Source organism: Cryptotermes secundus, unplaced genomic scaffold (genome assembly GCF_002891405.2).
Source record: "Cryptotermes secundus unplaced genomic scaffold, Csec_1.0 scaffold973, whole genome shotgun sequence".
In the NCBI taxonomy this organism is placed as follows: domain Eukaryota; kingdom Metazoa; phylum Arthropoda; class Insecta; order Blattodea; family Kalotermitidae; genus Cryptotermes; species Cryptotermes secundus.
Genome location: NW_019745099.1, coordinates 133,182 through 155,202, shown reverse-complemented (window position 1 = coordinate 155,202; position 22,021 = coordinate 133,182). Strand labels below are relative to the sequence as shown.

At 41.1% G+C, this 22,021-nt stretch overlaps 1 protein-coding gene across 4 annotated transcripts in view; it reads right to left on the bottom strand.

The window, feature by feature from the left end:
• Positions 1–10,995, bottom strand: part of LOC111875011 (uncharacterized protein CG43867) — a 169,235-nt gene extending 158,240 nt beyond the window's left edge. For all 4 annotated transcript variants that reach the window (XM_033755681.1, XM_033755682.1, XM_033755683.1 and 1 more), the window contains exon 1: positions 10,029–10,995. In XM_033755681.1, coding sequence (XP_033611572.1) covers positions 10,029–10,463 — 435 coding nt within the window. In that variant the 5' untranslated portion in view covers positions 10,464–10,995. The remainder of the gene's footprint in view (positions 1–10,028) is intronic.
• Between the last annotated feature and the right edge of the window lie 11,026 nt (positions 10,996–22,021).

Below are 22,021 nucleotides of genomic sequence, written 5' to 3'. Positions count from 1 at the left end.
AGGACTTGAACCCGCGACCTTCCGGCTTGTAGCATAGTGCCTTAACCACTACGTTACCCCCCACTCTTTCGAACTTATTTAAATTATCAAAATAAATTATTAATTGCCGTAAGTGTTTAAAAAACATACAAATTAATCCCAAGACTCCGATGCGTTAAATTCCAGACCCAAACGCAGTGTTCGCAAGCTAAGGCACTATTTAGCAGCTACAAAATATTTCAGCTTGTAGCTCCGTTACTGAGTAATGCCTTCGCAAAGAAACATGTTCCCACGGCAACCAGTCCACATGCAACAATAGAGAAAATGTTGGAAACGGTTTCTTCTACGCGGTCCGTGCCGAGATGTTATAAGCAGGACAATTGGAGCAAGTAGTCAGTGGCCAGCTCTACCAAGGTTTTCCGCAGTTTTCCTCGGTCCTAGAGCAAATGCTAAGTTGATACCCAAATTCCACGTTGCACTGCATGCCTCACATGCAGCCCTCCCATTGTTAACATCAAAATTTCGCCCTAATATAGCCCTCCCAACGTTAGCAAAAAAAAAAAATCTTTGCCAGAAGTACAAGCGGGCACTGCCTGGGAACCTTCAAAATCGCAGATATAGTTTCTTAACCCCCCAATGTAGTGTCTCTCACTACCACCCCCACTTCTTCTTCTTCAGGTTACTGCTGCAAGTAGTCAGTTGAGAGAGCATCGAGTGTGGAGGCGGGGTCGAATACCTCCATCGTAGCACTGCGAGTCGTACGAGGTGACGAAAAGGGAATCCAGTGCCTGGGGGTATAGCCGGGCCACCCGGTTCGTGGGGGATATAAATACGGGATTCTGGCCCGCCAGGTTGGGGGAGTCTCTAATCTGAGGCAGTAAAATGTGGTCATAACTCTGACCTGAAAACGAATGCCCCAGCAAGGACCAGCAGCAATTGTAGACGCCAGAACCATCCTCTCGTCAGAGTGGAGGTTACATAAGGACTATAACCGCAAGTGTTCAGTTGGGAAATAAAATATTCTGGTCGTGGGTCTCTAGGGGCTTGTTACCAACGCGACCTGATTGGCGGTAAGCCGCCAGTCGTAAATTAGTTCTGACTCTGACTGAAGTAATCAGTTGTGAGACGGTACCCAGCCGGCAATGGCGAGAGAGCGGAAGCCGAAGAACCTCCACCGTTAGAAGCTATTACCAGGAAACGACTAGTGGAGACTGTAACAGACTGAGAACACTAGAGTGTGTAGCAGTGAACTGTAAAGCGTGGAGATTAGCGATGGTACTATAATTATTTGAGTTACGAACTGTGGTTTAAAGCGGTCAATAAATCGAGTCGCCAAACCAAACCCCGTCTATAGCCACTCTAACACGTGACAATATATATTCCTGTATTTCGTTAAGAATTCATCACACTGAAGAACGTTTCCAATAATTTTACAGGTTTTAAAGTGGTCTAAATTTTAAGTTACTTACAATTTTTTTTTGTACGATGAGTCATTTCAGAGAAAATATGAGAACTCTGCTTTGAGTTTCATGTAAAGCAGGATTTTGTACCTAACCAACATAAAGTCAATTTAAATTACGTTGACAATCCCTTATACCCAATTTCATCTAAATCCCTTCTGTACTTTCGGCGATAATATGGGGACGGAAGGACTGAGTGACAGACCAGTAACTTCAACATATATTCACTTGGTATTAAGAATGCAGAAAAAGCAAACAAATGTCAGTGTCTTCGCTCGCTGCATATAAATAACATAACTTGTGCAAAATTCAATTTATGTTTCCTATTGGTTGTATGAGGGCGTTCGACAACTTCTACGAAACACTAAGGGACAACTTAGAATTTATAGATCTTAGCCATTCCTGTTTCCTCTAAAGTTACATAAAATCCAAAGGCCGTCTTTTTTACCTCAATCTGTTTTTCTTGCCAATTTCAGTAGGTTGTTACGAACCACAGACATAGCTACACGTACTTCCCTTCCTAGGAGTATACATGCATGTGACGAGAACACTACTTGAGATCGTATCTGATAGCAAAATAAAACTGTGAAAATATCAAGAGTACATACATACATTCTCATAGGAAACCCCGAAGAAGTCATATTTCAATTCCCACACTGTCCCCAGAATTGAACGCAAGTAAGTGAATAGTGTCTTCATAATACGATTAGAAAATGGAACAAGCTCTGTTTAAGAGTTAAATTTTGTTGAGAAGAACAGTCCAAGAACAGAATGTAACGATATAATTTTTCTCCTGACTGGTATATTTAATGCGTTATCGCCAATGGATAGTATGGTCAGTACTCTGGAAGATTGATATTCGAATCCTGTCTGAAATAGGAAGGTTTTATTTCTAAGAACTTATTTATTCATTCATCAATGGCTCTACAGCCCTTTGTTGGGCCCTACCCTCTTCTTCAGTTCCGTAATCTTTTTTACACAGACGCTAGGACACCTTGGACGAATGATCAGACCTTCGCAAGGCCGCTACATACATACAGAACAACACAATCACAGAATGAACGCACACAGAGACATCAATGCTTTGAGTGGGATTCGAACTCACGATCCCAACGTTCGAGGGAGCGAAGACAGTTCATGTCTTAAACCGCGCGGTCACTGTGATCGGCTCTAAGAACTTATTTTTTTTCTGTGGTGCTACAGCCCCAATTTGGGCCTACGCCTACCTCCATGAAACTCTCCGTTTCACTTCGGTTTACTAGATCTTACACATTCGGTAGGACTCCTTGGGCGAGTGATCAGCTCGTCGCAAGGCCTCTACCTGTAGATAAACACAGAAAAACGCACACAAACATCCATGCCCTGAGTGGGATTCGAACCCACGATCCTGGCTTCCGAGCGAGCGAAGACAGTGCATGCCTTAGACCGCTCGGCTACCGTGACCGGCTTCTAAGAACTTATACTTAGTAATATTATAATGGATTGGACGATCAGGATACAGTTCCCAGTAGGGACATGGTACATGTTGCCGTATAATTTGACAATCAAAGAACTGCGAGACACGTGTGGTGCGCTGGGACACGCCGTTCTTCGATTCCTCAAAGGATCACGACCTGCGCTACAGCGAGTCCCTCATCACCCAGCTTATGCTGGTATAAGCTACAATAGGAATACAACAGCAATTCTCGTATTTTTAACGTCCACTGCATGAAATAAACGTCTGAGCGGCATACAAGAATGAAGTACCTAAGGAAAACACATGTAATTTTTTTTTTGCAGATTTCCATATCTGAAAACTCATTTATTAACAAGAAGTTCTGATAAGAACTAATCGCATTCTTGCCTTTGATATGGCAAGGACCGAATAGAAAACGAAAACAATTAGGGGCGAAACAGACATACATACAGCAACCCTCCTAACAAAAATTACGGGGTATATACAGACAGATGGACAGACATAAAAGGATGCACAGACAGACAATCTGGAAAGCTTGGATCAGATAAGAAATTATTATAGGAAGCGTAGACCATATAGGAAGAGTCTAACCAGGGCAATGTTTGTTGCAGAGCGAAGGAGGACATGGTACACAATTTCATATAGAAAAGTATGAAAATCTATTTAAATAAATGAAATATATGTAGCAGCTAAAATGTGCGAGCAATTTAAGTAGTAAATAAGTTGTAAGTTTATCAAATGGCCTATAACAATTATTTTATTAAAATATGTAACAGTCCATAATATCCAGATACGCGTATATCGGAGTATTATGGAACTGTGTTACCAGTCATGCAAAAAAAAACATTAAAGTAAAAAAAATCTTAAAAACAAAGAAAATATTAGCAGAGAAACATGAAACAAGAGAACGTATGAAGTACACCTGTCAGTTACAAAGACATTTTACAAAAATTGCACATACGAGTATATTTCGATTTCACTAGATGTATTTGCAGACTAAACAGACGATCCATTCTTCTCCTGAAATGTCCTCGGAGAATTTTTTTTTCTGGTAAAGCACATAAACGCTGTGTCATTATTTTGACTGACAGAATCTGAAAACCGTTTCCATCTCCTGATGATTTGTCCTACAGATGCATCTCCACATCTGAGGAGAGTCTTCTGATATAACGTTGTTAGCTTTATCCTAAGACAAATGAATGGAACTGCTGCAACCAGAATGGTTTACGTTTTCGGCTGATTTTGATTTCGCACCCCTTAGTTTTCCTTATATTCTTTCCTTCTCAGCGCCATTTCATGCTCGCTTTTACATGGCGAACCAGTGACAATGCAAGCTGAGGCTCTCCTTCGTCTTCTTTCTCCACCTGACTTTGTGGACTTGTGGGATGGGTGAAATGTCGTCTGGGTGAACAACGAATGATTCTGCCAAACATCCTGATGTTGAGCCTGGCTCATGATTTGTATCTTGAAATATACTTAATTATGGACCTGAGCCCTTCTTGAGGAGAAGCCAAATCTGCAGCTAATCAAGATTTTCCCAGCATTTTATGGAACCCGAAGGTTCATTACCGTGTTCACAAGAGCTCTCCACTGGTCCCTATCCTAAACCAGATCAATCCAATCCATACCATCCCATCCTATCTCTCTAAGATCCATTTTAATATTGTCCACCCACCTACGCCTAGGTCTTCCCAGTTGTCTCTTTCCTTCTGGCTATCCCATCAATATCCTATATGCATTGCTCTTCTCCCCAATTCGTGCTACATGCCTCATCCTCCTTGACTTCATCACTCTAATTATACTTGGAGAAGAGTACAAGTTATGAAGCTCCTCATTACGCAGTTTTCTCCAACCTCCTGTCACTTCATCCCTCTTCGGTCCAAATATTCTGCTCAACATTCTGTTCTCAAACACCCTTAGTCTATGCTCCTCATTTAATGTCAGAGACCAAGATTCACACCCATACAGAACCACAGGCAAAATTGAAATATTACAGGCGAAAATTCCGTATATCTGGTTGCAGTTGGGGAGAAGCAAAGTCCTAGTCTTGATACGCGTATATCTGGTCATTCACGGGAAAGAGTCCTGTCTACCTGAATACGTTGGCAGCTGCTTCTAGAGTCAGTGCCCTAAAGTAAGTTCTTCCGAAAATTTCCGCCACGCCTAAGTAGTTAACATGGCATCCTTGATTCTGGGGTAAATGTTCCTTTGCTTTGCTGAAGAGTTTTGTTTCCAGAGGGCCAACTAATAACTTTTCCAACAGTTGTAATTTCTGCGTTGAGTGGGAACGTAAACATACAATTGTCACAATCTCGCTTCAAGCCAGCTCAGTAACATTAGATTTAGAACGTGGGACTTATATCAGACGAATATGAACATAAACGTTTCTTTTTTTTTGTTAGTTTCATCTTTCCCGCAAAATGTTCGCGAAGGCTTCCTTCTTTGTCACACTGATGCATGTCAGCCAGCAACAGAACCCGACGGAACACCTTTCATCAACCGGGCTGAAACTCTGGGAAAATGAGCAAGGGAAAACATAGGTTCCCCCGTCACTCATAAACAAACAAGCTTAATCAAGAAATCCCGCTCTGCTTATGTTATCACTGCCACTTCACGTGTCCCTCTCAAACCAACGACGTCTGGCTGTTGGGACTGAACTATGCACAAGCCTGTCTCATCAACATTAAACACCTCGGCGACTTGATACATCTTCCTCTCAAATTCCTCTTATAGAATTTTAAACAACCCGAAAAAGAATCTTCCTTGATGAACATGCGGATTTTCGCAAACGTGGCTCTAGTGGTTTTCGGAGAGAAAAACGTTCGCCATGGTGTTGTCTAAAGGGATAAATCTAGTCTTTACCAGGGCTTTGATTCGTATGAGAAATTTGTTTCAGAAAGTTCATTTTTGCAAAATGGTATTCCAAATGACGTAAGCCCATCCTTGTATGCCCAAAGCAGTACTGCACTCTTTTCCGTTATCAGCAGGTATCGGTCCAGTGTCTCCACCACTTTTTTTGGATGACATTGGTTTTCTACGAATAGGAATGTTTAGAATTTCAATATGACACGACGTCTGTTTTCATGAACAATGTTAGGAAAGTAATTCGAGGCACAAAGAATATTCTTTAAGCTTTCACTAATCTCGTGTGGGTTTCTCTACCGACTTTAACTGTTTCTGTCATGTTAGCATGGTCCCATTATTTCCTCTTCTTTCCTTCCCCATGCTTTAGTTTACCCATGGTAACAGGCATTTCTGAAACAGGTTACAGCCCTTTCTTGCACAATTTATAACCTTACCGCCATCTTTGAGCCGATTGTCTACATAATGTTGGAACCCTCAACGTCTCACAACCCTATGGGCCTTCACGGCCTCTTACAGGGATAGCTATACTTGTTTTACTTTTTACTTTTCCTTGCACAATTTATAGTATCATCATGCAGGCCCGTCCAAAAATAAGTAAATCTGTTACTTTCATTTCTCTGTGTACACTGAGGGTAACTTCAGACGTTGAGAAAGATGAAGATTACTGTGGAATAAATTATGAAGCACTATTGGCAGGGGAAAACGTGAATTACTCAAGAAAACCTTGCCTCAAATTTGTTCCTGACTACCACTGGAGCCAGCGGAATTTCAGCCAGCGACCTAAGAAGTGGTAGCACGGAACTACCTAATTAATTATACTGCAGATAAATTATACTATTTATCATGTTTTCTTTAAGTGGGCACAAAAACTTAATTTGGAAATACGGGAACCACAGTTTGGGAACATTCTGCTTTAATTATTAAGTATTTCTTTATTATTTACGATATTATATATATATATAAATTATTTTGAGGGGAAATATGGAACATTATTCCATATTAAAAGCATGCAGGTGTTCCATAATACCTTGACACACCATCCTGAAACTAAAGTTGATAAAGATATGAGAACGTCAGATTATAGAACACTGAGACTGATCCAAAAGTAGCATATTTTGTAAGTTATGTCTAGATGCTAGTTCACTATATAAATGTTTGATAATATAAGAGCTGTAAAATTATGTTCGTCTGACTGAAAACACCTAGCAGTACTTCAAATTAGTTTCAACAATATGGCGTCAGACCCTGCAGATATTACATCACTGCGACTTCAGAGAACTGTGGCGAACTAAGGCGCTAAATTTCGCATTATTGATCGTATAGGGTAGCACATACTTCACTAGGCACAAGGGTGTTTCTTATTACCCACAATTTCCACATTTTCCTTCTTTCCTCTCTTTGTGGTAGTGTTTCTTTGTCGGTCTGTCCTTATAATGTAGAGTTGCTAACAGTTACGAATATGACCAGAAGATGGCAACAATAGAAGCAAACTGAAGGCCCATATGCTTCGGTATTTACGGCAATCTCGATCTATGCTGAAAAAGAAAAGTTATCTCTAGAGAGTAGCAGTGCATATTCTATTAAGCTGCCTTTCCAGAACTCTTCAGAATTCACAGCAAGCATAGACAGATTTAGTTAAATCGCCATTTTTAAGTGTCCTTTGAAGCCTATAATATCATGTGTAGGTTGGTACGCGTGACGAGAACGATGGGTTCCATTTTGGATGATTGGATTTATTAGCACTTCGGTTACACACTCTCTCTTAATTAAAATTAGTGCTACGCTATCGCTACACTTTATACTTCTTCAGTGTTACACACATACACACTAGGATTCTCAGTTTCCACTAGTCATCTCCTAGAAACAGATCTCAACACAGAAACTAACACTTCAAATCACCAGGAAGTCTTCTTGTTATTTCGCCTTCAATCACTCCGTACTCCTATGCCCTAATCTGTACTCAACTAATCTTCACAGTTCACTCAGGACACGCTCCATTCTCGTTCTTGTATTCTCAACTGCCTTGCAGCTTTTATTTCGCTCCTCCAGCTTACGACGGACTGCAGACGACCTTTGTTGTCTGTATAAACCTTCGGCGCGGATCTGTAGAAAACAAGTCATGTGATTCCTAGCCAGCGACTTCATTGGTGCGCCGACTGTTGCCCAGCAACGAGCAATAAATATTCGTTCACTGAGATACAGCTTATATTGCTGCGCGTTTTAACGTGTTTACTGAGTCGTTGCTGATCATGCATTGTTGTCAAGCGCTTAAGCGAGAAAGTGTTTATCGCGCCGTTGCCTAGCTAGACATGTTAAAATATGGGCTAAGAGAGGAACAATGGAAGGGTTATCTGTAGAAACTTCAGCTAGGGATGGGAATTGCCAAATTTTCAACGAGCAGTTCACTAGTGACAGTAAAATGAGCTCTTGTAGATCACAGCTAATGACGTTACACCTACATGGAAATGTTAACTGTATGTAATACAAATTGGCAAGTAGATTCTGAAGTGTTCTGACGATGGTGTATACCACTCGGGATTACTGGGTTTTGGGGCTTTGTCCATCGTCCAGTATTCTAAAAAACACAACAGAACACAACGCTTGGAAACTGGATCTGTTTCTGTCCTCAGGTGACGAGGTGGGAGACATCTAGGTGTACTCTGTTGGGTCCGTTACTAACGAACACAACAAAGTAGGTGTCTCACACCCCCTCGTATGAGGATGGAAACAGACCGAGTTTCGGAAATGTCATATTCTTTTATGTTCTTACAACACCGAACAATGTGCAACGTCCAAAGGGCCATCAATCTCGATAAATAGGCAAATGAATTCCTTTTAAAGTTCATAACCGCCTGGCCTTGAAATCAAGCCAAACAGAGGAAAATATCTCAAATATCTGCAATATCGCCATTCTAGACTCCAGCTGAACCTCAATTAGCAGAGTAATATACTCTAGAGCGCTATATCATAGGGGCATCGTTTAGCATCTATGCATACTGAGGTCCTTCTCTGGCGATACAAGGATCTCAAGGATACAAGCACACTTAATGTGACTTTGTGTAGTAAGTTATATGCGCTTGCGCCATGAGACTCTGCTGGACAACTGCGAATTATCTCTCCATTAGCTCTCCGAGAAGGTTATTTTGCCCAGCTGCTTCGAAGAGTTATTAATTTATTTCATGCAGACTACGGCTCTTCCAACCATTCGAACAAATTATTAACATAAGGTAAACATTTAGTATGAATAATAAACAACTGTGGCAGTTGTAACACAATGACAATGATCTGTTTGATCCATTAATTTTGGTGCTAGAAGCACTACACTAGCAATCTCCGGGCTGTCTGCCAGCGAAGTCCTGCAACTGCAAAACTGTCATAATCTGAAACTTTACAAGATCGAACTTGTACGATTTTCAATGTTGAACCATGGCATTAATGCCCTGACCCCAAAGGCAGGGTGCTAAAGAGAATTTGAAGATTCCTGCAAATCTAAACATTGGCTAATGCGAAACTGATCACTTTCACTTTTCTCACACGTTTCGAGAAAACTTGAGTCTCCAGAAATCGACCTATGTTTATGCAAGACGGGGCAGCCCCTTTATGTTTATGACGATATATCACTCCAAACTGCTGTTAAGCTAATCAGCTATACGGATGATTAGGTAGGCATGAGGGGAGGGGGGTTAACCCGTTAATATAAGGACACTTGACGTTCTCGTTAAATATTACTAGTCATTTTGAAGATAGATTTAAGTCGAATATTTCAGGGTTGCCTTCACACTGATATAAAATTTCGAAGTTTCGTCAGTTCTCAAACTAAACCACTTGAGCAATGCAATCCACGTCAGGCAAATATTTCATTAGAGGTCACTGAAATGTCCTCTCGCCTCTGGTCCGGTATTCAAGGTGTCTTCTTTTAGTGATAACTGTGGGTTCTGAATGTCTGCACAGTACACCCATAAAAGTAAGAAGAACATCGAGAGGAAGCACTGCATCTATTCTACTCAGAATGTCCCAAAGGTCAGTTAACTGGTTAGTGAAATATAAACTAAAATGCTTTTAAGATGTCTTTATTAAGTACTGAATTTATAAAAACTGTTCGAAATGAGACCCTCCGTGCACTACGCACAACTAACAATGCTGTGATACAATACGACAAATTCAATGACAGGTTCCAATCTGAACGTCCTCGTTAATATGAGGGAATGTTTTAAGGTAACTGAAATTTGGGCCAACCCGTATTATAAAGTGCATGTGCGAGATCCTACCTTCTCTTTCAACAAGTCTCTGACACGTCCCGCCTGGTGTTTGAACCGATGTAACTCCAGCTGCAGTTCCAAACATCTCTCCTGCCAGTTGATACCTCCACCGGTCGTAGCAAGGTCTTCGCCCCAGTGATGATAATGAGGTGGCAACCCCGCCGATGGCTCGACATCCATCAGATCAAACAGGTATGAAGTGGAAGAACTGAGAGGAGCTGCAGCAGAGGTGGAGGCGGCATGAGGACGGGGAGGCGGTGGCGGCGGAGAGGCACTACAAGTGTGAAGATGAAGGCGAGACCGTCGAGGAAGTAATCGCGGGCTAGCGGGGGCGGAGGACGGAGGTGTAGAGCACGTGAACTCTGACATGCGGGACAGCGGGTCGAATAGCTGAGATAGGCGGCGAGCTGGACTGCCGCGGAAAAGCTGTTGATCTTCACCCATTATGTTCAATGCAACGCTCTTACGAGAATCGAAATTTTGAATTTGAAAAAGTTCAGAGAGTATGCACAACACAACACAACTGCTGTGGCCATTCTAGATTTTGCAGTTATCCAGTCACTACATTAAGAAATACAACGGTGTTTCTGGGTGCCCATGTGGACATTCCAATCCTTGTTGGAAGTAACTATCGTCCCTCGCAAAAGAATCAATCGCGTGCAAAGGTAACTTGATCTTCGTTCAAAAGAACATACGACGCAGCTGTTTCTGAAGGTAAAGGAGGATAAATGTTAACATCAGTGTTCAGTGAGAACGGTAGTACGGTCAAGATTGTATTCTGGGACTCGTAGAAGTTCCAGTTTGCAAGATAAAGACTGTCACTTTCCGCGCCCGAAAAATAAACTAGAGAATGTTTTCTCTAACGTGCTGTATACTATACACCCAGAATATATATTATTTTCCACTAAAGCCAATTTTATACATATAAAATTTATTAGTAATATTTCAACAAACTTATTTCTTAGAAACAACGCAGTAACATTTGACTTTAGAATATAATAAGTACAACTCGGAATTTAACAACGAAGGGCGGAAGATGCCTACAGCAGGCACCAGGCAGTGGACGGCTCAGTGACTGCCGAACGGAGGAGGCACCAACCTGCAACACACAAAAACATATCATAAGGAATGGAAAAACATAAAAGTGCAATTCGATTGCTGTGCAGCTTATTAAAAGCTGTGCCGTTTCCAAGGATTCCACAAGAAATAAATAACTATCCTTAACATTATTATTTTTTCTTATCCTAAAGAAACAAATTAGAATTTCCCTCTAGTTTTTCATCCGACCCGAGTGAGAAACCTTGAACACACCATCCTTAGAAGACTGCCCGAATTTTCATTACAGACATCTAAGTATCTAGACTCGCAGGTGTCAGATACCGAAATGAAATTAATTATGAAGGAATAATAATAAATTAATTACTATATGAAACAAATCCATGCAGTGGATGGTGCAGCAAGGAATTTTGGATGGGACTACTGATTCTTTTTCATATGTCTAGTGGGAAAACTTTTAGGCCAGGGTTGGGAACCAGCTAAATTTTTTCGAAGCCAGGCAAAACAAAATATTGTCACGTGTTGCCTATGTCACACGCCAAATAAATGAACGCAGGTCTCGGATTTGGCGAATATGTTTATTAGCCAAACTCTTCTACACTTACAAGTGCAGTTATTCACAATTTCAATATCACAATTACTGACTCTGCTGCAGTCGAAGCCAATTGACTACTGACTATTCTCCTACGGTCAAATGTAAACTGAACTGTTCTCGGCAACTTGCAGAACTCAACTGTATGTCTGGTCCATTCAACCCATTTAAATAGGCCTTTTGCGGACCGTTTATAGAACACCTTTCCAACAGTTCGGTTTTCCCGTTGTCATACAATGCTTCGAACAATTCGTTGTAACCGTGGAAACTCACTGTTAGAATTCCAATGCTGCATTCCATTCCGCTGTATAGGAAATGTTATCCGTTGGACAGCAACGAACGCTGAAATACGCTCCATAGTCCGGTTTTTGGCAGCACGTCACAATATATTACAACTTTTGCAACAGGTCTGCTTTTGGTAGCCACATCGGATTTTTATTGCAGACGAACTTAACATGACTGAATCCCTTTGTGTGAAAAATAACACTGTCCTATATATCTCGTTGCGTCAGAATATTCCATACTTGGGCCAATCATGTTGATAATTATTATTGCCTATTATAACGGCTTACATTTGCTCTTCACAATATTCGTAATATAAAACCCCTCTCATATGAGGCCGCTGGTGCTGGCAATACTGCCACGGTACTGAGGAGCTTGCTTACTGGAGGAAGTTTGTTGCTCTTCTAGACAACTCTGTTTAGCAGATTTTGAGGGGGTAACTGCTGCCCTAACTAACTATCCTACTGACTAATTAACTCCATGCAGCTGTATCCTTATTGAGAAGCCAACAGCTTTTCAGTCTCTCAAGAAATTCCCACCGTTTTAAGGAAACTGAAGGTCCATTACCGTGTCCACGAGAGCCCGCCACTTGCCCCTGTCTGAGCAAGGTGAATTCAGTCCATACCACTTACTCTGTTTCTCTAAGATCCATCTAAATGCTGTATTATCCTCTCATCTACATGCTGGTCTTCTTAGTGGTTTCTTTCTTCCAGGATTTTTTTTTCCACCAAAATCCTATATGCGTTCCTATTATCTCCTATTCGTGTTACATGCCCTTATATCTTCAAAATTAACCATAATAATAATGATAAAAGAGGGTTCATTCTTTCATAATTAATTTTGAATCTGTTCAAGCTAGAGGGTATAAAATTGAATGTTTAGAAAGCAATAACAATTATGTTGCTTATACTGAACTGAAGAGTTGGAAGAATTTTCGCATATAATTCCGGAAAAATCCTCATGGAAGCACAAGGTTGACGGGGGTTGGGAATTAATGTACTATAGAAAACAGTCTGAAATTAGAATAAGCCAGATTCTGAATGCATTATTATTATTATTATTATTATTATTATTACACCGTAAAGTTAAGTAGTTTGAAGACAGCTCTTTTCTATTTAATATTTTTTCTAACTCAATAGTTTGTTTGTCATCGTTTTGGTGTACAGCTGAGTCAGACTTTTCCGTGACTCAAAGGGTTCAGCAAACACTTGGGAGACCCAGGAGAAGATGGAAAAATAACATCAAAATGGATTCTGGAGAACAGGATGTGAAGCGGTGGAACACATTCCGTTGGTAGAAGACAGTACAATTCCGGACACTTCTGAATATGGTGATCAGCTTTCACATTCCAAAAATAAGGAATTGCTTGACCACCTCTTCACAGAATATCCTTTGACATGGAGTCAATAAACTCGTTCACACAGTTTCTGATGTTAATCATTTCAATGCTATGAACGAGATACCGTATTTACGCATGTATAGGCCGCGTGCGTGTATAGGCCGCAGCACAATTTTCAGACAGAAATTATAGAAAAAATAATTTTCTTTGAATATTATTTCAGGAGTAGAAATTATTCCGAAATAATTATGAATACAATTTTTTTTTTAAATGAAGTGTGATTTCGAATATTTCGAATATAAGCCGCACCCCAGTTTTCCTCTTGAATTTTTGGCAAAAAATGTGCGGCCTATACATGCGTAAATACGGTATATCGCTGACAAACTCGGCACATTTGTTGATTTACTGCATTTTGTCAAAGAGAACCAGAAGCTACCAGTATCATGGAATGAGTTTATTTTAAAAATCACATTTAGCAATCAGAGGCTTAATACAAGGGCCTCTCTCGCGGAATAGACGTGTAATTTAAGTTTAACTGCGATATACACTTACACTTTTTACGCGTAGGGCCTACAAAAAGCGGAACGACAGAAGTGATAATGCAAAGAGTGTCTTGGGGTCCATTTCGTTTATATTGTATGGTCTGCTCTTTGGAGTACATTCATTCATTCATCAATGGCACGTCAACCCTTTGTTGGGCCCTGGCTTCTTCTTCAGTTTCGTAATTTTTTTTACGTAGATAGTAGGATACCTTGGACGAGTGATCAGCCCGTCGCAAGGCCACTACCTACACACAGGAAAACATAAATACAGAATAAAGGCACACATATATATACACACACCTCAAGTGGGATTCGAACCCACGATCTCAGCGTTCGAGCGAGCGAAATCAGTTCATGCTTTAGGCCGCGCGGCCACTGTGATCGGCTCTTTGAGTTACACACATATTTAATTTTTAAGTGGAAACGTTGCTAGCTTTCCCGCGCTGCATCTATTCCTCTATACAGGGTGTTTCACGACTGCAGGAGGTGATTTCCTAGGTCTTTGTGATCAAAGAAGTTCATATAAACATGTGTCCGATTTTGGACGGTTACGGAGTTATGACCGTTTTAAACTCAGAATAGAAGGTAACAATTACTGACAATAAACGGAACAAAATAATAAACCAGCATAATACATGATGTATTTAAAGTATGAATGTAAAGTTAACTTCGTGAAATTACCTTTAATTTGAATTGATCGGTGCTTAAAGCTGATTTTCGAAAATGCCACCGCCGGTCGCAACACAGGATGCCGCTCGGTTGTGAACCGCGCGGGTAGCACGTAGCAGCTTCAGCTGACTGTTTCTTATGTGGTCAGCGGCGTCCAGAATGCGACCGAGCAAAGCATCTCGCGGTGTACCATACGAACAATGCCTTATTCATTGACGCCTTCATTAACACCACGCTCGGCTGCAATACGAACGCCGGGAAGTCTACCGGTATCTCGCAATGCCTGGTAAACTCCACTAAACACTCTCCGGTTCGGTATTCTACGATTCGGAAACCGTTGCTGGTATTCAGCTAAGGCAAGAACTGAGTTACCGTCACAAAACCCGTACACATAAATCATCTGCATACTCCTCAAATGAAAATGTAAATGGCTTCGTGAACGTAGCAGACGCACCGAGATGAGAACTGTTCTGAACACCAGTAGCCGCCACAATAGCCGTGGCCGGACATACAAACCACCACGCCTTAGGTACCTCTCAAGTGTCGGTCTGTAGCTGGCTAAAAATAGCGACCCGTCAGACGATAGACGCGGTTCACACGAGGGCGTGTACGAGAATGAAAAAAAAAACGGTCACAACTCCGTAACCGTCCAAAATCGGAAACATGGTTGAAGCAGAGATAGATTATTTCGGTTACTGCGAAATAACTGTACTTAAGGTTGCAAAACAAACATATGCCAATATTTGCCAATAGTGCAAAATCCTGGTATCGCCAATTTCGTTCCGTTTAGTTTATTTGGGGTGAAAGAATGCGAAACTGATCCATTAAGTTAAAATGTTTCCAAATGGAATTTCCTTTGAGACACAAGTTTACGTTACCGAGGAAGGACAACAGTGCACTCATGACTGGGATTGACTTCTGTACCGAGTTTCCTGTTAGGTATGAACCAATAAGATATAAAGCACGTGTGATATGGCTTTATGTTCCCGGAGTTGAAGAGAGTTATTCTAAAGGCTCCCAGAGTCGTCAGACAATAAAATAAGGTCGTGAGTCCCGTGGGACATAGTACTGTGCTGGCGAGAACAAGCAGCAATTTACCAGCCAGCCAGTGAGTTTTCTTTAAAGTGACTGAGTGAGTGGGTGAGCGAGTGACAGCCCGCTGAGTCATTGCCCAGTAGAATGGGAGTGAACAGTAGTACTCAGACCTCTCTTCTCGTCGAAGAGAAGGCCCCATTTCACAATAAGTACAAATGTGGAAAGAACAAAAATATGGTCATGGGTCCCAAAACCAAGAGCAACTGTACTGGTGACGGCCACCAGCAATTTACTGAACTGGACTGGACTTAATGTCACCCGCTCTAAGCATTCTGCACTGCACTGAACGGACGCATCCTCAGCCGGCCGGCCATGCCTATGCGCGTCTCTAAGCGATCAGCCATCACGTGACACACGGGTTTTTAGGAATGCAATTCCGTTCCAATTACGGAATTTGCCTGTCATGGAAGCAAAATTTCGTTAGTTGATATTATAATCAGATTAAGATAAAGGGTATATGAGTTGCATATTGGACGTCTGGGGGGGGGGGATTCCCTCGCCACTGTCTGCAACCTAGGCGTGGTGAGAGAGCTTGCGTGCCTCTTTGCTTCAGGAGCAGAGGGGCTGGACTAATGGTAAAAGGTAAAGTTGTCCCTTTACTTAACTAATTAAGCACTAGGCCATGAAGGCGTATGGGAAATCTAAGCCCTGAGACTGGCTAGCTTGAAGGTTTTCGTGATCTTCCTGCACTCCAGGGAAATCCCGAGACAGTATCTCATACTAGGCCACAACCTTTTCCTTCCAGATCCTTTGTAATTCATTATTTATGAACAGCCATATATTCTACACTATATAATTTCTGCAACTAAAAGCACTTTTCGCAAATAAATAATAAATACATAATAAATAAATACATAAATACTGCAATAATAATAATCTATAGCCTTGATATCATGCACTGTTTTCGCTCGCTCGGAAGCCGGGATCGTGGGTTCGAATCCCACTCAGGGCATGGATGTTTGTGTGCGTTTTACTGTGTTTGTCTACATGTAGAGGCCTTGCGACGAGCTGATCACTCGCCCAAGGAGTCCTACCGTATATGTAAGATCTAGTAAACCGAAGTGAAATGGAGAGTTTCATGGAGGTAGGCCTAGGCCCAAACTGAGGCTGTAGCGCCACAGGAAATAGCCTTGATAAACACGTATACACCTCCAATACAGTGCAGTACAATGAGACAGAAGTGGTGCAGCTGTTAAGTGATGAGTGAACACAGAACTGATCTCATAAGCGTAAGTGATCACGAACGGCGGGACTGTAGTTGCTCAAAATATCAATGAACGTTACAATATAAACATTAGCGCGAATGTCCGTACCCTTTATGCGAAAATTATTTTCGCTCAAAAATACAAAATATTAAAACATGTAAAAAAAACGATAATACTGCCCCACTTTCTGGATTTATGAAAGTTTCAACCACTCTAAATGCAGTCCCGCCTATTTATTCCGTAATATAATCGGTTGTTCGCAGTCTATTAGAGGCGACCAAATCAAGGAAGATGAAATGAGCTGGTTATATGCCATGCATGGTATCGTGTGAAATACGTACAAAATATTACGTGGACAATCTGATGGGACGAAACGACTTGGAAAACCAAAGCGTAGGTTTGGGGATGTAACTAAAACAAATCCTAATTAAATAGGTAATTTTTCTTCCTCTTCGCTCCCACTTTGGAGCATAGGGCTGAATTCTCAGCTTCATTGATCATTTTTACAAACGGCAGGACTCTTTAGATGGGTGATCAGCTCGTCGCAAGGCCTCTACCTAAACACAGGACAACACAAACACAGAATAAACGCATACACACACCAAATATCCATGCCTTGTGTGAGATTCGAACCCACGATCCCGGCTTCCGAGGGAGCAAAGACAGTACATGCCTTAGACCGCTCGGCTATCGTGACCGGCTAAATAGGTGATATTGGTGTACAATGAATTCATCTGGCTCAGGACTGGGTCCAATGATGATTGTGAACACAGCAGTGAAGTTCTGTATTCAGTATAAGGCGAGAAGTTCTTTGACTAGCTAAGCCACTATGAACTCATCAGGACGGACTCTCTTCAATGGAGTTAGCTGACATGAAGTAAAAAATTTGAATATTCACGTGACAAATAGCTGACATATGAACACAGGAAGTATACTATTACACGTGGATATTTTCTGATTTAGCTAGAACTTGAGACAGGTATAAATCTAGCGTCAGTTGTCCCAGTTCTGTTTCCAAGTCTCTCAAAGACAGTAATACTCAGCAACCTATTTTAAGCAGCAATTGGAAACAATCCCCACACTGTTTTCTTTTGTTTGATGGTGACAGGAGCGGAATAAGAGAGAGGCAGAGATGCTCGACACTTTCTTTTTCGGACATAAAACCATTACATCCAACAGAACAAAACAAGAAAGCGAGACTGGAGAGATTTACTGTAATTTCGACATTTATCCTTGCCATTACGGTACACTCGACTGGCTTCAACGTTCATTTACCGTGGATGTAAACCTGTTGTTGACATGTTCAATCAATGGCAGACGTAGGCCTATAATACACAAGTATCCATTTTTTTATAAAGTTCCAGTTGAATCAATGGCAGACGTAGGCCTATATTACACAAGTATCTATTTTTTTATAAAGTGCCAGTTGAATCAATGGCAGACGTAGGCCTATATTACACAAGTATCCATTTTTTTTATAAAGTGCCAGTTGAATTTTTAGTGGACCACAAAGGGAAGAAATTCATTAATATGCTCAGCATAAGGTCCAGTGGTAGGGTATTGTGAATGTGTGGTGAACCTTTGTATTGCATATAAGGTAATGAACTTATTGAGCAGCTGAGCGACTGTTAGCTTTCCAAAATAAATATTCTCCATGGGTTTAATGCAGTTTCTTAATTAACGAATGTACTTTCGTCTACACTGAAATACATACAAATTCATTATGAGGACTGGAAAATTAGACAAGGAATGGAGTCCGAGTCCCGGTAGGAGAAAGATTTTTCTCTTCTCCACGTCGTCCAGACCGGCTCTAGGGCTCACCCAGCCACCAATCTAATGGGTACCAAGGCTCTTTCCCCGGGGGTAACACGGCCGGGGCGTGAAGCTGACCACTCATCTCCATCTAGCGCCGAGGTCAAGTATATGTGGATCTATACATCCACTCCCCATACGTCTCCATGGCGTAGTGCTTAATTAGTTAAGCACAGGGACTTTACCTGGATGTACATTCAGCTACACTCAACTTCACATAAATCTGTTAAGCGGATTGGAAAATTGAACAAAGAATACGCATAAGAAGACAGACTCCTCATCAAATGTATATGAAGATCCCATTATTATATGAAGACAGCCCTAACCTTGTGAATAGGCCTGCTGTTTGTGTTCGCGTTCCTGATCAGTATCTCAGGAACTTTCCTATGTTCACTGTCTACTTCTTATGCACGAATTGTCCTTCTGATAGATGTGCCTCATTTATTATCGTTATTTGTAGAGATGTCGATACATTTTGAAAACAAACTGTATCCCTCGATCATATTTCATATTAGTTATGGCGCTTTGTTTATTAAAATACCTTAAAATTGTTTGTATTCAATATACGTTACGTATGGATGTACAATTTCTTCTTATTGTTAACTCTGTTTTGTGATAACTCGATTGTTATTAGCATGTGCTATTAACTCACTCTATTATTTTGTTGCCTTCCAGCGGTGTTTTTCTCTTGTATTCGTGCCGACTCTGCAATTGTCATTAGGCTGTTGGGTCAGAACATAAATAAAACAAATTAAGATTATTATTATTATCATTATTATTATTACTTTGTCTATATATACGCCGTACATAATGAAATATAACTTAATTTTGCAAGTGTAATTGCACTCCGGGGGGAAAATAACAATTCTATTACAGGGCTGTGGATGTGCATCTTTGCGCCCTTAACATTTGATTAAATTATAGAATGGGGGTCTATCGGGATTTCAATATAAAACTACTTTAAAATTTTAAATAATTAGTTCCGTTATTGTATCCATGTCATGAACGCCAATTCCAAGCGTTCTTCTGTCAGAATATCCGTTAGAATCAGGTACGAACTACTAATTAAGGCAAGTGGAAACGCAACTGTCAGCAAACATCATCGGCCCCCAAATAAGCAACCGATGTAATATAAGCTACATCAGGGAAGCTGTATTTAATTGATGCGGGGCATGCAACTGACACATGCCTATCTGTTAGACCCAGACTAACAAAAACAGAAAAGAAAAATTACGAGTATTTATTCGCATTGGAGCAATACAATAGCATAGAACCAAGCGTCGTGACTGAGTGGGTCGCACTGTTGCTTAGTATTTTGGAAGTACCTGGTTGTCTCAGTTCCTTCCAGCAAATTCCGGCGTCACTCATGGAGCTCAGCCCTTCTTGAGAAGCTGCCAATTGTGCAGCTACTCAAGAACTTCCCAGCATTTTATGGAACCCGAGGGTTCTTTACCGTGTACACAAGAGCCCTCCACTGGTCCCTATCCTGAGCCAGATAGATTCAGTCCACACCATCCCATCCTGTCTCTCTAAGATCCATTTTAATATTGTCCACCCACCTACGTTTTGGTCTTCCTAGTAGTCTCTTTCCCACCAATATCCTACATGCATTCCTCTTCTCCCCCATTCCTGCGAACTTCAAATTTCCACGTACTTTCCAATTCATCATTCAATAATTATCGTATCATTTTATGCTACAGTCTTGACTAGAGAAAGTGTCGCTAGATGAAACATAAATAAGAGTCTAGGCGGACGATAGCATCCAAAATTAAGCTTGCGGTTAGAATATTATTATTCTGGCTATACTCCGTGAGAGAACTCGTCAATTCACGTATACAGAGAAAAATGAAATTCGGTGAGGCCAAACTCAATTAACACAGGGAGCTGCTGATGTCTATCACATCGAGAACTGCTCGCTAACACATGCGTACTCCAAAACCTGTAATTACGAGCTCTCGTCAGGGTATTCGAACACACTCAAGAGGGCTGCGTGTGACAAGCACGTTATGACCCATGACAGCGTCGTCTACACGAAGCTTGAAATTATGTATGCAAAACAGCGCACAGTGGTCTACATCGTCTACATGCTGCTAGCAAGACGACTGAACGAGTATCAAAAGGATCTGCCGCTGAAATGACGCACTCTGAAGTTTCGAAGAACTACGTCTTCTATTGCAATTACTTACTTACTCATGGAGCTGAACCCTCCTTGAGGAGCCGCCAAATCTGCAGCTACTCAAGAATTTCCCAGAATTTTATGGAACCCGAAGGTTCATTACCGTGTTCACAAGAGCCCTCCACTGGTCCCTATCCTAAGCCAAACAAATTCAATCCATATCATCCCATCCTATCTCTCTAAGATCCATTATAATATTGTCCACCCAACTACGGCCTTGGTCTTCCCAGTGGTCTCTTTCCGTTTGGCTTTCCTATGAATATCCTATATGCGTTTCTCTTCTCCTCCATTCGTGCTACATGCCCTGCCCACCTCATCCTCCTTGATTTGATCATTCTAATTATACTTGATGAAGAGTACAAGTTATGAAGCTCTTCATTATGGAGTTTTCTCCAATCTCCTGTCACTTCATCTCTATTAGGTCCAAATACTATCCTCAGCACCCTGTTCTCAAACACCCTCAGTCTATGTTCCTCCCTTAATGTCAGAGATCAAGTTTCACACCCATACAGAACCACAGGCAATATTATAGTTTCGTATATTCTAATTTTTATGTTTTTGGACAGCAGACGAGAAGACAAAAGGTTCTGGACTGAATGGTAGCAAGCATTACCCGAGTTCAATCTCCTCTTAATTTCCTCCTGAATCAGGTTTTGATTTGTTATCGTCGTTCCCAAATATCTGAACTGTGCCACATTTTCCAAACATCAGTTTCCTATCGTTATGTCATGATTTTTCCCTGCGTTTTGGTGACGAGACTCAGTTTTCTCTGTTTACTTCTAGACCAACCTCTTTACTTGCGTCAATTAAAGTTTGTGTGTTTCTTTCTATGGTATCTACATTATCACCCAGTAGATTCACATCATCGGCATAGGCCAACAGCTGATGTGTCCCGTTTAATTTCAGTCCCACCTGGTTTCCCTGGACCTTCCTAATGGCATATTCTAAAGCAAAGTTGAAAAGGAGTGGCGATAAAGCATCTCCTTGTTTTAGACCATTCTGGATAGGAAATTTATCCGACAAATGTTTACCTATACGGGCTTTACTACACGTCTCGTTTAAACACATTTTAATCAGCCTATCTAGTTTCATGGGTATCCAAAACTCTATCAGAATATTGTACAATGCATCCATCCTAACTGAATCATGGGCTTTCTTGAAGTCTACGAATAGCTGATGTACAGTCTCATCGTACTCCCATTTTTTCTCCAATATCTGACGAATGTAAAAGATC